Source organism: Sorex araneus, chromosome 1 (genome assembly GCF_027595985.1).
Source record: "Sorex araneus isolate mSorAra2 chromosome 1, mSorAra2.pri, whole genome shotgun sequence".
Lineage (NCBI taxonomy): Eukaryota > Metazoa > Chordata > Mammalia > Eulipotyphla > Soricidae > Sorex > Sorex araneus.
Genome location: NC_073302.1, coordinates 369538909 through 369554257, shown reverse-complemented (window position 1 = coordinate 369554257; position 15349 = coordinate 369538909). Strand labels below are relative to the sequence as shown.

The following is a 15349-nucleotide window of genomic DNA, read 5'->3' as shown; positions in this document are numbered from 1 at the left end:
GCTCCTATGAGGTATGAAGAAGGGAAATGTGTCGTGAGGCTGCATTGGTAGCTGCACACTTCTGAAATACTAAAGGAACAGTCCCACTGCTCTGCTGGCCTGGATCTGAGGAGAGGTGGGGGCAGGGCGAGGTGAAGGGCGGGGGAGAGCTGCTCACCTGTGTCCAGTCCAAAACGGAGCCAGGCACCAGTTTTCCATCATTTACAAGTGTTCTCTCCATCATTGATTCTCCTCAGCCTGAATCTTTCCTGCAAAAAGTATTGTCACAATCTAAATATCCATAGTTACATAGGATATTTCTAAAATACGTTTTGATATAACAAATTATCATTTTATGTTTGCCTTGTACATTAAAATAAGCTGTATTATTTGCATGTTCTGTACTTAAATATACATATTAACATGTTTCGTCATTTCATGTGTCCATTAGGTAGTAGTTTAATGAAATGAGCGTTTAATTAATTCATTATGCAGGAATTCACTTCATTTTTTCATTTTCTGTTTTTTTTTTTTTTGGTTTTTGGGTCACACCTGGCGATGCACAGGGGTTACTCCTGGCTCTGCACTCAGGAATCACCCCCGGCGGTGCTCAGGGGACCATATGGGATGCTGGGATTTGAACCCGGGTCGGCCGCGTGCAAGGCAAACGCCCTACCCGCTATGCTATCACTCCAGCCCCATTTTTTCATTTTCTAAACTATAGCTTGAGATGTGGCCTGCCATAGTAACTGTAGTGTTGCCTCAAAATTCCAGAAATATGTATCAAAGCACACTCTAGGGAAATGAAATAATTAAAGCAATACATTCTGGGTCCTTATCCTCAGTACAAGCCAGTACAGCAGGTAGGGCACTTTCCTTGCATGTGGCTAACCCAGATCCAATCAGCAGCATCCCAGATGGTCCCCTGAGCCTCACCAGGAGTGATCCCTGAGTGCAGGGCCAGGAGTAAGCCCTGAGCACCACTGGGTGTGGTCCCCAAACAAAAAAGCAATACATTCCTCTTTATTGTTTATTTTAGGGGAGAGGTTGGGACCACATGCAGAAGTGCTCAGGGATATTACTGGCTCTGTGCTTGGGATCAGGAGAGAGCCTGGCAATGCTCAGGGAAATGGTTCCAGAGATTTGAACTAGGGTCAGCTGCACGCAAGGCAAGCTCCTAACCTCCTGTGCTCTTTCTCCAGCCCCTCTCTATTATTTTTTAATGTATGTATGTGCTTATTTCCCCCTTCTTCCTCTCCTGTTGTGCTGGGATACTGTCACACTCAGTTGTAGTACTTACACACACCCTTGTCAAGGTTCACACACTTTCCTTGTGGTGCTGGAGCACATTTTGGCTATTGTGTTTGCTGGAGGTTGCACATGTGGTTATGGTGCTCCAGAGATCACACATTTTCTCGTGGTTAGGGATCTCCTAAGGCAGTGTCACCAGGACTGTACTAGGACATGCAGGCACTGCACTAGGACATGCAGGCACTGCAGAGAAACCCAGCTCAGTCACACACCGAAACATCCAGGCACTCTGACCTGTTCTTTTTATATACTTCCCACCTAATAATACAAGTGCTCTCTTACTCTGACTCTTCACCGTAAACAACTCATAGATATACCACTGTTTTCTGATACTACCACATTCTAGACCTTAACTTCTGGAACTTTTTTGAAGAATTGAGTTGCACCTTTTCCTAGAGATCTTATAATAGTCACGTGTATATTTTTTTTATTGTTCAAAGGTGCTATGTAACTTTGACCCAATCACTTCATCTTACTATGAGTGGGGCTCCAGCTGGCCCAGCTGGTACCGGGAAAACAGAAACCACCAAAGATCTTGGACGTGCCCTTGGCATGATGGTCTACGTGTTCAACTGCTCAGAGCAAATGGACTACAAAGTAAGCCAGTTCTCAAACTCTATTAAATCCCCTATTCTAATATCATTTTTCCAGATATGAAAAGACTCACAATAATAGCTGTAAACCCCCGTCTGTTCCATTCTTGATGCCTGATTCCTTCATCCTTCAGTCCATAGGGAACATCTATAAGGGACTGGTGCAGACAGGAGCTTGGGGCTGCTTTGATGAGTTCAATAGAATTTCTGTTGAAGTTCTGTCTGTGGTAGCAGTGCAGGTGAAAATGATACATGATGCCATCAGAAACAGGAAAGAAAGGTGAGTGAGCAAACGGGGTGACACTTTTTCTCTTGCTACACATGGAAAGAGTAACATGAAACAATGCAGTCAGCCTTATCCTATGGAATCATTGCCCTTTCTTTCTGACTTGTGAAATGAATCAAAAGAGAGAGAAGAATTTAAAGAATTATTATTTTTTTTTAAATTTTGAAGCTATTTTAAGGAACCCCCTGCATATGATAAGGGTTTTTAAGTACTGAATACCAGAAAGGCATGTTACATTACTTTAATGTTTTTGTTTTTAATGAACACCCTCTGATGCAATCCAGTGATGCAATCTCCAGCTTCATCTTCTGTCACCTGCCAGCAGCATTTGATAAAGTTGCTCCCTCCCTTCTAACGCTTTCTTCCTGTAGACTCCAGGATATCCCACCCTACAGCTTTGCTCTTTTCTTCCCTCCCTCCCAGGTGCTCCCTGTTCCTCTTCTCTTCTGTAAAGGGGGCAGGAAAGCATACAGCAACTCCTTCGAGGGTTGCGAGGAGTGCATGGAAAGCATACTCAGAGCCAACCATGTGTTACACGCTGCGTCTATTACAGGTCTTTTCATTGCTAATGTTTGATGTCACAGGGTTGAATTATTGGGTTCTTCTCTATCAAGTTTTCAATCCCTGTGTGCCGTTTGCTACCTGATGGCCGCATTTCCCCCTCACATCTACACTCCTGGAGCTGTTGCCCGTGGAGGCATCTCAAGACTGCACTGATATCTGAGGCCTGTCTGTAACCAGAGGCTGTCTTGGCTCTTTTATTTGTGCTATCCCCGTGGATTACCCCCTCAATTCTTCTAGTAACTTGATTCAAAGGCACTTCAAATATGCCCCAAGCCAACCACTTCTCAATATGATGCCACACTTCAAAAGACTAACCATAACTGCCACCTGGGCTAAGTGACTTAATTCAGGAACTATGCAGATGTGGTTTACTTCTCATAGTGTATTGCCTATGCAGTGTTTGACCTGCCCTTCTATGTGCATATTTCTAGCTTCGCTCTCTTATCCATAGGAACTTTTGTTTTCCAGTTAGGGAGAGATTATGTAGCCCCTTAAAACTCTGAATCTACTATACAAATTTCCAGTACTTGTGGTTACATTTGGATGTTTCTTCTAGAAAAAATCTGTCCTTTTTCAGTATAATTTGGGATATCTTTCCTGTCACCAGATGTCAATGGCATAACTGCCCTTATTCTGATGCCATGCTAAAGAAGCAAAGTTCTTTCATCTTTTGATCCCTTGGTTCAATAATCTTATTTTAGTTCACATCCTTTTTGGCATAGAAAAATCTTTTATTTTATGTAACCCAGATGTCCTTTATGGATCTCCTCATGGAGAGTTCTATAAACTGTTTCATACAAGGGATTCTGAAATCTTCCATCATACTTCTCCCTCCATCTTCTCCTCTTTCTGCATCTGTGTGTGTGTGTGGGGGGGGTTACAGTAAGGGAGGGGTCAGGTGTACCTCTTCATCTGAGTGCTTGCATTTTCATCTCCCCTGGTAACATTTCATGCTTTCATGAGTTTTATTAGATTTTTGTAGATTTGTGCGTTTTAGGGACAGGACCATGTCCCAACCATAAAGTCTTCCGGCATCTCATGGCTCTCACCTTTCAAGATCCATGTCCCTGACTTACGGCTGTCCTGCCTCCTGTTCCAGGGAAGCTGCTGGTTCCTTGGCTGCCCAGTTCACTTCTCCAGTCCCTGCTGCCAGCTCTGCCTCGCCTCACTCACAGTTAGGGGAATGAAGATGTTCCTGTTTTCACCTTGATTGCACCCAGTTCCTCTTCTCTTAATTATCTAGAATTTATTCAGCAAGCTCATAGTCCTAAACATTGACTTTCTCTCTCTCCTCCCTATTCTGTAGTTATTCCCAGCTCCTTAATTATGTTAGCTCTTTCCTTTGCCAATCAGAGGAAGCCTTATACTTATTTTCATTGGCCTAGTCTGACAGTTGCTTTCTGTTTCTTTCTATTTGGTTTCTACTGCCCCTTACCATCCTTTTGCTCTGGAATCAATTTGGTATCTGAAAATCTTACTGAAAATCTTTTCTTTCCACTGCCTTCATGTCATCATAACAACAACCATAATTAACTTATTTTAGGTATTCACCATACTCTGGCATTTCAGTGTGTGTATGTGTGTGTGTGTATGTGTGTGTGTACATGCATTATCTTTAAATTCTTATCTAGGCCAATGAGGTAGGTGAATATATTATTCCCTGGCCAACCCCCATTTGGCTTGGAAAATTTTGAAGTATTGCAGTGCTCACAGGCTGACTCCAGCACTGACCATTGTAACCACAGGCTCTTAACCTCTCAGAGGCAATCAGGAAATGTTCGTTAAATAAGAGGAAGGGAAGGGTAGAGGAAGAGTGAGCAAATAGACAAAGTCTAAACAAGGAGTCCCCTTCTCAGCGTGGACATCTGTTTGTCCAGAGTCCCATCAGGCCACTTACAGTTGCAGCCCACATTGCAGCCACAGCAATAGCAGCATTCATTGACTGGTAAAGGAGTCAGGTCTTCTTTTATTTTTTCCTTTCTGAAATATAAACAAATGCTTCCCATATTTGTGAGTCCTCTGCGGGGATGGGGGCGTATTTTTTAATAAACAACTTTGAGGCACTCAAAATATGTATGCGTATGAGTTTTTATCAAATTACACAAAATAAACAGCTTCCTAATAATAATTTGCATTTTGCAGTGGCTTGCATTTGTCAGTGTGCATTCAAATTCAATGAACACATTTAATCCCATCAACATTCTTTTTATGGTAGATTTGTATTTCTTGGAGAAGCTATCACACTGAAGCCATCAGTCGGAATATTTATTACTATGAACCCAGGATATGCTGGTCGAACCGAATTACCGGAAAATCTCAAAGCTCTTTTCAGGCAAGTGTTATGCTTTGTTGCTTAGCATCTGGAGCGCTCCTGCCACCTAACGTTGCTGGTCTGCTCTGTCGCACGATTTGTTTTCGCCCGAGAATCTCAGCCCGAAAGCTAAATTTGGGAAACTAATATTAGTTCTTTGAAATGATAGTTTTATTATAAACCTAAGTTTCTCACATTATAGAATACTTGGTAAATACAGAAAAATAAAGAAGAAAACATATAGCATTACAATTCAGAAATGATAGCTATTATGTTTTTTTAGTCTCTTTTTCTTTTTTTTTTTTTTTTTTTGCTTTTTGGGTCACACTGGCGATGTACAGGGGTCACTCCTGGCTCAGCACTCAGGAATTACCCCTGGCCGTGCTCAGGGGACCATATGGGATGTTGGGAATTGAATCCGGGTTGGCAGAGTGCAAGGCAAAGGCCCTACCCACTGTGCTATCACTCCAGCCCCCTCTTTTATAATTACTTTTTCATGAAGTTGGAGTTAAGAGAGTAAGCAAAGTATAACTTTTAGTTAGCTCTCATTTTATATTTTACATAAGTAGTTTATCATACTGTTGCAAAAACTTTTTAAATATTATTTTGGGTAGCTCCAAATTAGTCTCTTTAACTTGCTCGTAATTTCCTTATTGATTGCCTATTATCTGACATGTAGAATTTGCATTTTTGCTCTTCAGTTTTTTATTATTATAAAAGAGTGAAAAAAGAATTATCTTCTCATAGAAAGCTACCTTATCTCAGACTATTTCCCTAAATGTAGAATTGTTTGATGAATGATCAAAACACTTATTGATGCCCTGCTGTCCAAAAATACATGTGTTGGCAAAGAAACTGAGCTTTCCCTTCTGAACCATTTGCATGAATTCATATTTTATTTTGTTCAGGTACCATTGTGTGTAATAAAATGCACCTGGTTTAGTTTACAGTTTGTGACAATTTTACTACTGTCAATGCTCAAAACATTTCCCGCCCCCTTCAAGATTTCTTGTGCCTGTACAAAAAGAAGCCCCCATCTCACTTACCAGCTTTTTGTGACTTCCAAGCACAGAGATCGTTGTGTTAAGTTTTCATAAATTTGGCTTAGCTAAGTGCAGCATCATTTATGTTGGGTAATTTGGGTGATAAAAATCATCTTCATGTGTGGAGGCAGTGTGGTAAGCTGATCCCCATTGACCACCACTGACAAGTATGTGCTGTACTTCCTAGAGTAGAGATCTGCCTTGAGAACATACAGACAGGAATAGCAGGCACCTCCTAGAGAGCGCAGTAAGAATTAAGGGAGAAGACGCACTATAAGCTTTTAGCATCCCGCATGGCATGAAAACAGTGCTCCGTCGACACTAGTTGTCTGTTTTTATAAATATCAAGCAAACATGCTACATTTTTCTCCTGTGATACTTGATGGAAATAGAATAAGCCTTTTAATTTTCTCTTAATCATAAAATTCCCCACTGCTGCTTAAGATGCTCTGATGGCTTGCAACAGAACTTGGCATGTAGTAAGAATGTTGTATGTGAATATGCAATAGAGCAATGGATTTGTATATTAATTGCATTTAATTTTAGAATTATAAAATTTACCTACTACTAGGAAAGTTGGGCTGGAGCAATAGAACAGCGGTAGGGTGTTTGCCTTGCTCACAACCGTGCACCCAGGTTCGATCCCTCCACCCCTCTTAGAGAGCCCGGCAAGCTACCGAGAGTTATCTTGCCCACATGGCAGAGCCTGGTAAGCTACCCGTGGCGTATCCGATATGCCAAACACAGTAACAACAAGTCTCACAATGGAGACGTTACTGGTGCCTGCTCAAGCAAATTGATTAGTAGTGGGATGACAGTGACAGTGATACTTGTTCTTAAAGTCTAGCTTGTGAAAAGGAGTGAAAAGTGTGAGGAAAGTGTGGGGCCAGCTTAGACAGAAACCCTTAGTAAAATCAATCCTGAAGGACTTAGGGGAAATATTTGAGAAGAAACCATGAAGTAGACAGTCGTTATCTACATAAAAACCAGGGGATAGATCCAATTGGAATGTAACATTTACAGTCTAGGACAATGGACTTATTCCTGACTTTCCTTTGGCTCCTTCTTTGCACTTGACTTAAGTTGAGTGGAAGTTGTTCCATTCTTGCTGTTAATGGCATTGTCTCAGGGAGAACTTTCTGGAAGTCACCTCTTCAAAAGGAAGGGAATTTGAAAGTCACATTTTTGTAAGGCTGTTGTTCATTTTCGACTCACCCTGTTGGCCTCTTACCACAGAGAGGTGGGTTGTCGGAGCTGGAAGACTCCTGGTTCCGTTTTTGTGAATTTTTGCGAGGTGGTTATTAAGCTCAGTTATGGAAGCTAAGCTATGTTAGCTATTGATGAAATAAATTAACAACCAGATGATATAGAGTCAAATCACTTCCTAATTAATTTCCTCTGTCCACATGAAGCTTGGGTCCCCCTGCCTGTCCCCCTAGTGCATGTTGTTGCTCATTTGGGCTCTGCTCTTGGTGCTGTCATCTTGGGGGATTATAATCACCCATGGTGGGTACCACACTCAGCAAGCGTAGTTTTCTGGACAGCCATTGGTTAAAGATTTGCCTGCCAAGTGCAGGCCCCGGATGAAGCCTGGGTTTGACCACAAACCACCAGGGCTCATCTTTCCTGCTGCGACCCACACACTAGAAATTTCTCAAAGGTACCCACAGATGTGGCTTAATCTCTCACCCCTGTACAGCTGCCTGCCACTCTGGGAACTGTCGTTTTCTCTGTGTCCCATAACCGCAGGCCCTTTTTCAGTCATGGTCAAGGGCTATGTTAGTGGCAACTGACCAAGGAAACTGACCTGCGTGGGAATGGTTACTAGTATATTGCTATACGCCGATCACTCAATTCCAGCCGTTTGTATTTGTTACCTTATCACCTTTTAAAACAGAAGGTCATATTGCTTTTCAGACCCTGTGCCATGGTAGCCCCTGACATTGAGCTAATCTGTGAAATCATGCTTGTGGCAGAAGGCTTTGTGGACGCACGTTCTTTAGCCCGAAAGTTTATTACTTTGTACACTCTGTGCAGGGAGCTGCTCTCCAAGCAGGTGAGGGGGACTTCATGGCATTTTCTCTGAATTTTTATGCTTTTTTCTTGACTGTACTGAGTGACTGTATTTCCCATATGAGTTTGGAAAATGTACATATGCATATATTTTTAATTAAACTTGACATATCTTAGGTCTAATGTTTAATTTGTGCTTCTATAGTTTCTAACGGTGGCTTTGTGATTTTCTTTACAACTTTGCCTGTGCTATAATTATAAATGAAAATGATGCCTCCTTTTCTGTTAAAAAATATTAGATTCTTAAATAGTCAGGTAAAACTGAATTTCTGAGAAAAACCTCAAGAAATGTTATTTTATAATTTTGTTACTGATCTTCTATTTGGCAGGGTTGACTTGGCCTTTATTTTTCTTTTAACTTTTTGCTCTACTATTTCTTGACCTCTGAAATGGGTCAAACTTGCATATTCTTTACCATCCTTCATTGGTTTCCAAGCAGTTCCTAGGAACTACTGACGTGCCACAAAAATGTTATAGGTATCAGCACTTCTATTTTTAAACTTTAGCTTTGTAGTCACTTTTTGACTTCAGTCTTTAGGTTCCTTTTCAGGAATTTCTGGTGGTATTCCTTAGTAGGTGTTCCAGGGTAAAAGTTTAAAATATCACATCTAGGGGCTGGAGCAATAGCACAGCAGGGAGGGTGTTTGACTTGTACTCGGCTGACCCAGGTTCAATTCCCAGCATCCCATATGGTCCCCTGAGCACTGCCAGGAGTAATTCCTGAGTGCATGAGCCAGGAGTAACCCCTGTGCATCGCCGGGTGTGACCCAAAAAGCAAAAAAATAAAAAATAAAAAGTAAAATATCACAGCGACTTATGCTGCTAACATACTCATCTTAAATTACCCCTGGTATGGGCAAAATTTGGAATCTGAGAGATAAATTCACATTGTCGTTATGATTAGTGTGAATTTACATTATACGGGGAAGTCATGTCGTATATAATAATAATAAGGCAAAACATTTACAATAATGTCATGCAATAATACACCATACCAAACTATAGGTGCAATGTATAATTTAGTGTATTATAAATTTTTCATTACAGTGTTTTAGGCACACACAAAGTGATTTGGCATTACCTTATAGTATTTTTGTTTTATTAGCATTGTTATTTTTATTTTGTACTTTGGGCCCCAGCCAGTGATGCTCAGGACTTATTCCTGGCTGTGGATAAGGGATCATTCCTGGTGATGTCAGGGGATCATATGCAGTGTCAAGGATTAAGCCAGACTCAACTGCATACCGGGCAAGCACCGACATTATGACTTTTAGCATTTGTCTCTGGGTAATTGTGAACACTTAAAATTTTTCTACTTTTTCTTATTTGTGATATCCTTTTTCCCCTGCAATGATTCCATTTTAAAATGTGGGGGGGGGGAAAGTGTAAGAAAAAAAAAAGATCACTGAATCCAGGAAACATGTAACTGCACAGTTTCCATCCCCAGGAATAAGACTTAAGCATTCCTTGAGCACTTACTGTATCTATAGAATAAATGTATAGTTTCAGAAGGAGGTTAGACACAGAACAAGTGAAACAAATTCTAAGGTTTGTGATTTCAAAGAAGTTACTGAGAAGATCAAGTTTTCATGAAAGGAATGTTTAAGAAAATCAAGCCTGAAAAACTTACTATAGTCTTAAGGAAGAAAGGGATTTCTTTTTGGAAGAGAAATTTATGGAAGAGAAGCAGTGTGATATCTTTTCATATTTTTACCAGTTTGTGGATATGCTCTTTTTTGCTTTAGATTATAGAAGCAGAAACTTATATATTTTATTTTATTTTCAAAGAGTTATTCACAGTTTGATTACATTCGGTATTTCAACACCAATCCCACCACCTTCCCATAATTATTATTTCAAGTGTTCCCATCATCACCCAAGCCTGCCCCAAAGGCAAATAAAGCAGAAACTTATTGAAGTTATCTAAGTCCACTGCTAGTAAGTGGTGCGAGGAAGATTTGAGTTTAGTTCTTTCTAATCCTGTCTGGGGAAGGGGCCATTTGTAGCCAGTTATAAATGGAGATACTGGGGAAAAGGTGGAACAAGCAGGGCTAAAGGTCCCCAACTTAGATGTTATGAATGTGATGGGGGCGAAGAAAAATCTATTAGCCATGAGAGAATTGCTGAGTTAACACTAATTAAAAAATTTAAAAACACTAATTAAAAAAATAATAAATTAATTAATTAAAAATTAAAAAATAAAGATCCGGAACTGCTGAGCACAAAATGGACCCTCTGCTCCTAAAGACCCTGATTCCAGAGGTCTTCTAATCCATTTTGGTGCCCAGAGTGGCTTCTTACAGCAATGCATTGGGACTGTGAACTGAGCTAAAATATCAGAAATCCAAAATCTGAGTTTATAGAGTCTTCATTCTCAGCAATTAAAAGAAATTATTAAATGATGCCTTTTCAGTAGACCTGATTGTTGGGGGAAATTCCAAACAGTAATAGTGAGTTCTCTATTGAAATATTGAATGTATTCAAAGTATAGAGAGAATAAAGTGAAGATCATCAGCTACTTAGGTGGGGGCTGGGTGGGAGGGGGGTATTTTGGGGTTTCTGGTGGTGGGACATGTGCACTGGTGAAGGGATTGGGGTTCAATCATTATATGACTGAGACTTAAAAAAAGAATTGCTGAGTTAAGAATTAATGCACTCCTATCTTTCTAAGTTATAGAGAAGAGTTTTAAAAGAATCAGTGCTTTTTCTTTTTTATCCAAAGAATAGCAGAATAAAAGTGGTGAAAGTTACTTTAACATAGAAATGTTTTAAGAGGGTCCCCAAATCCTCTTATATCTGTATCTTGAATTTATTCTACATTCACCCCCTTTATAATATTAGTACAGTAGCTAAATCCCCCATCCTCTGCCCCACAACCTGGCCTCTAAGTTCTGGTTCATCACCTGTTTCTGTCCTCTCCAAATCCTGTCTCCTTCTACAGCAGTCACTTTCAAATGACTTTTTCCATGACCTTCAGTGAAAAATACTTTTTCCTTTGTCCAGACACTCACTCAAACACACACACACAGATGTACACAATAGAACCAAAATTTTTTACCAAATACTGATATTATTACTTGCAATGTACTTCATATTGTTCATTCTATTTAGTTCTGTGCTATTGCCAATAAAATGATGGTCAAGACCCACTAAATCAGTTTTTTTAAATCCACTCCTATACTACAGGGCGCATTCATACATGTATATATTGTTTTACTACCCACAAAGCATGAACTCCGTTTGCTCCCATAACAACCTTGGGAGTAAAGTAGGTGCTCTCATTTATAGATAGTGATCGTGGAGCGTGGAGAGGCTTAGCGGCTTCCCCACCGACAAGCAGAGACAGCAGAGAGGGTGGTTGCTGTGGGGATAGTAGCTGGAAGGATCCTGCTTAACTCAGCCTGTATTTGCAAAGCATGTACACTGTGAACTGTGCTAGCACCTAGAAGACAAAAGTGAGTCAAATAGGGGCTCTGTCCTCCAGGAGATGAGAACCTGGGAGAGGAATCTTCACAGAAATATGTGAATGATTCAATGAGTTCTAACAGTCTGTTCAGTGCCCGTGCTGGCTGAAGCCTCCATGCAGTGAAGCAGGGAAATTAAATGTGTGAGCTGGTCAACGGTGGAACTGCAGGACTGTTGGGGGAAAACAGGAGAACCGTATTGTGGTAGGAAAACATAACAGGGAAGTGACTGAACTCTTGAGTCAGTGAGTTTATTGAGTGAAGAGCAAGATAAACAGAACATTTTGGACCAGTAACACACAAAATGCTGTGGAAAGAAGTGGGGGTGGGCACTGAAGGATGTGTTCTTCACCGTCTCCAAGGGACTGCAGGGAACTGGACTGTATCACAGACACATGGGTTTCTCCAAAGTCTTCTGTTCCGGCGTTTGGCTTTTTCCTCAGGAAAGGAGGTCTTCTGTCATCTTTCGTAAAGCTGTTGAGAAAATATGCCTGTGTTTTAATTTTAGGATCATTATGACTGGGGACTCCGTGCTATTAAGTCTGTCCTGGTGGTAGCTGGCTCCCTGAAACGTGGAGATAAAAATAGGCCGGAAGACCAGGTACTGCAGTCTGAGCAGGATGTTGTCGATTGAGTAGTGAAGCTCCTTCCTAAAAACAAAGTATATGCCTGGAGGGTGGGTCATGTCTAGGGTGACATTTAAAAAAACGTAACATCTATTTTTAATAGCTATTTTGGGGACTGGCATTTCTTTAAAAAGCTTCCAAGTCTTCTTAAGTACAAAAATATGAATTTGAAAAGAAAATGTGATTTCGTGAGTACTTTTAAAATATCAGTGACAAAAATAATTTCGATAAGCAAATAATTCAGCCATCACTGATTGTTTCTAAGGAACGTTTTTAAAAATCTGAATATGTAAGTTGGGGTAGTAATCCTTTAAAAAAAAAGACAGGGAAATCTAATGAAAGTATGTCTGTTTTATGGGATGAGAGGTAGATGTGAAAAATGAAATAAGGATGGTCATCTAACACCACTATTGACTTAGGTTGCTCAGAGCTACCAGAGATGGCACACATCATTTAAAATTACTTATTAAATGCCATCTGTTCAACAAAAATATTACAAAATAATATTTAAAATTAAAATAATTTTAATCAGATTCTACTCTCCTTCTTGGAAAGAAACAATAATGACCAGATCATGAACTTTTGTTGAAAGACATTCGTGATGTGATTTTTCTTCTTTTCCAATATGTCTCTCTCTTCCTCTCACAATCAGTGATGGAGTCAAGACTACTTGCATTTATTTGTTCTTTTGCTGGTGAGTTGGTGCTGAAATGCTTAACCTTTTTCTGTAAAAGCAATCCTGATGCTTAAGTTACTGCTTTACAAATCTAAAGCCCTCTTAGGTTTTCAGCCAATATAGAACAAAAACAAAAACTAAAATTAGTTCAGTATCATGCTGAGATTCTCAGAGAGTACTTTGAATGTAATGATCTGGTAGGCCTGGTTAATCTGTATCCTGGAGCATAAGGATTAACAAGAAAAGGGCCCCTTTTCAAAATCAAACATCATTGGTAGGCAAGGACTTGCCAACTTTAGTCAGACTTGTTCATGGTATAGGCAGAGCCTTTTCACATTCGGATTGGTGAGCTTGTAAACAGGTATTTAACCTCTCTATGAATAAAATGCAGATTGCCATCCTGGAAGAACAGTATTTATAGCTCAGGCGTCAGCTACGAGGATTCATTTAACATCTCTAACTGGTGAGGTTTTTGGTAGGCCTCTCATAGACCCTTTTATAAAGCATTTTCTGCCCTGATTCTAGGTACTCATGAGAGCGTTAAGGGACTTCAATATGCCCAAGATAGTGACAGATGACATCCCTGTGTTTCTGGGCCTGGTTAGTGACCTGTTTCCAGCGCTGAGTGTGCCGCGGAGGAGGGCCCCACACTTGGAACAGATGGTCAGACAGTCCACGCTGGAACTGCGCCTGCAGCCCGAGGAGAGCTTCATCCTCAAAGTAAAGATGCGTTTGCCTGTGTCCCCCCGCCCTGGGGATGCACAGAGTCAATAGCTGTTGTGGGTTTTTTGTTGGGTTTTTATTGTTTGGCTTTTTGGGTCACACCTGGTGATGCTTGGGGTTTACTCCTGGCTCTGCACTCAAGAATTACTCCTGGTGGTGTTCGGGGGGGGACCATATGTGATGCCAGGGATTGAATCCAGGTTGGCCACAGGCAAGGTAAAGGCCCTACCTGCTGTACTGTTGCGTCAGCCCTTTGATAACTGTTGTTAAGTGACATTGTAGTACAGTGGTTTTCAACTGCTATGCCATGGACTGTGCTGGTACATGGGTGTAAAATAGTTGAGAACTATGGGGTAAAGTGACCTTAATTTTATTTCTGTATATACTTAAAGGCATTCTCCTATGATCAGCTTTACTATAGTCAATATAAATAAATGTTTTGTGTACCAGTTCATGGGAGGACGAAAGCATGTATATGATGAAATCATAATTTTTTAAATAAAAATGTGCTTTTCATTAAGTCCAAAATTATCTTGGTGACATGCACCAAAAATTAATTTTGCTCTTTTCTCTCCGTTTTAGAGAGAATTAGAAGTAAGATCATTTGTGCATTCCTTTAAATGGGGTGGGGAGAGAGGGTGGAGGGGGCTAAATGCCTAAATATGTGATGACATCAATTTTTTAAAGACTTGTGCATACATAGGCTCAACATGGGTATAGTGATGCATGAACAGTAAAACACACGTGAAGTATCTAGACTTTATTCATTTGTCAGTGATAACTGACCTGGTACTGCTCCACACCTCAAAAAGACATACTGATTTTTGACAGTAATTTCTGCCTTGTGCCTGGCAATTTTGTATTGCACTTCCACTGGTCAGTGATTTTTCTGTGATTTGGCTTTTGGTCAACCTCATTCACACATTCTGTGCTGGGACATACAGAAGTAACCATTCTTGACACTTGCCATCTCTTTAAACTTTTCCAGAACTTAGTATTGTCAGTTGTGGCTGTCTTGAGTTACAGGGAATAATCATGCAAAAACAAATGGATATTTCTTTTCAAATCACCAGCTTGTTAAATTTGCAGGTTGTCCAGCTTGAAGAACTTCTGGCCGTGAGACACTCAGTGTTCGTGGTTGGAAACGCAGGCACAGGAAAGAGTAAGGTACAGTGAATTGCCATTAGTGCTCAGCCATAGGGACTAGAGCGACAGCACAGCAGGTAGGGCCTTGCACACAGCCGACCCGGGTTTGATTCCTTCGTCCCTCTCGGAGAGCCCGGCAAGCTACCGAGAGTATCCCGCCCGCATGGCAGAGCCTGGCAAGCTGCCCGTGGCTTATTTGATATGCCAAAAACAGTAACAACAAGTCTCACAATGGAGATGTTACTGGTGCCCACTCAAGCAAATCAATGAACAGTGGGACGAAAGTGCGACAGTGCTGAGCCTTGGGAAAGTGCGACAGTGCCCAGCCTTGGAAGAAGTGCTGTGTAGGTGAGCTTTGTTTTCCATGCTACTCAGTGAGATCCACCAAAAGATTCAGTTAGAACCAGAAACTCTAATACTGCTCTTGGTTCAGTTGACAATTTTTTTTCTTTATATTGGAGAAGTAGCAAAAAGAGTAACAAATGGAACATTCCATTCCAATAAGAGAAATTTTATTTTTCTCCTCGAGCTGGAGATTCGGCTTCCCACATGCC

At 40.7% G+C, this 15349-nt stretch overlaps 1 protein-coding gene across 1 annotated transcript in view; it reads left to right on the top strand.

Annotated features, from left to right (window-relative positions):
* DNAH11 (dynein axonemal heavy chain 11) overlaps window positions 1-15349 on the top strand; it is a 323685-nt gene that overhangs the window by 143826 nt on the left and 164510 nt on the right. Inside the window, exons 33-39 of the mRNA XM_004604267.2 lie at window positions 1731-1887; window positions 2018-2163; window positions 4949-5065; window positions 8005-8143; window positions 12133-12225; window positions 13452-13646; window positions 14739-14816. Of these exons, the coding sequence (XP_004604324.2) occupies window positions 1731-1887; window positions 2018-2163; window positions 4949-5065; window positions 8005-8143; window positions 12133-12225; window positions 13452-13646; window positions 14739-14816 (925 nt within the window). The remainder of the gene's footprint in view (window positions 1-1730; window positions 1888-2017; window positions 2164-4948; window positions 5066-8004; window positions 8144-12132; window positions 12226-13451; window positions 13647-14738; window positions 14817-15349) is intronic.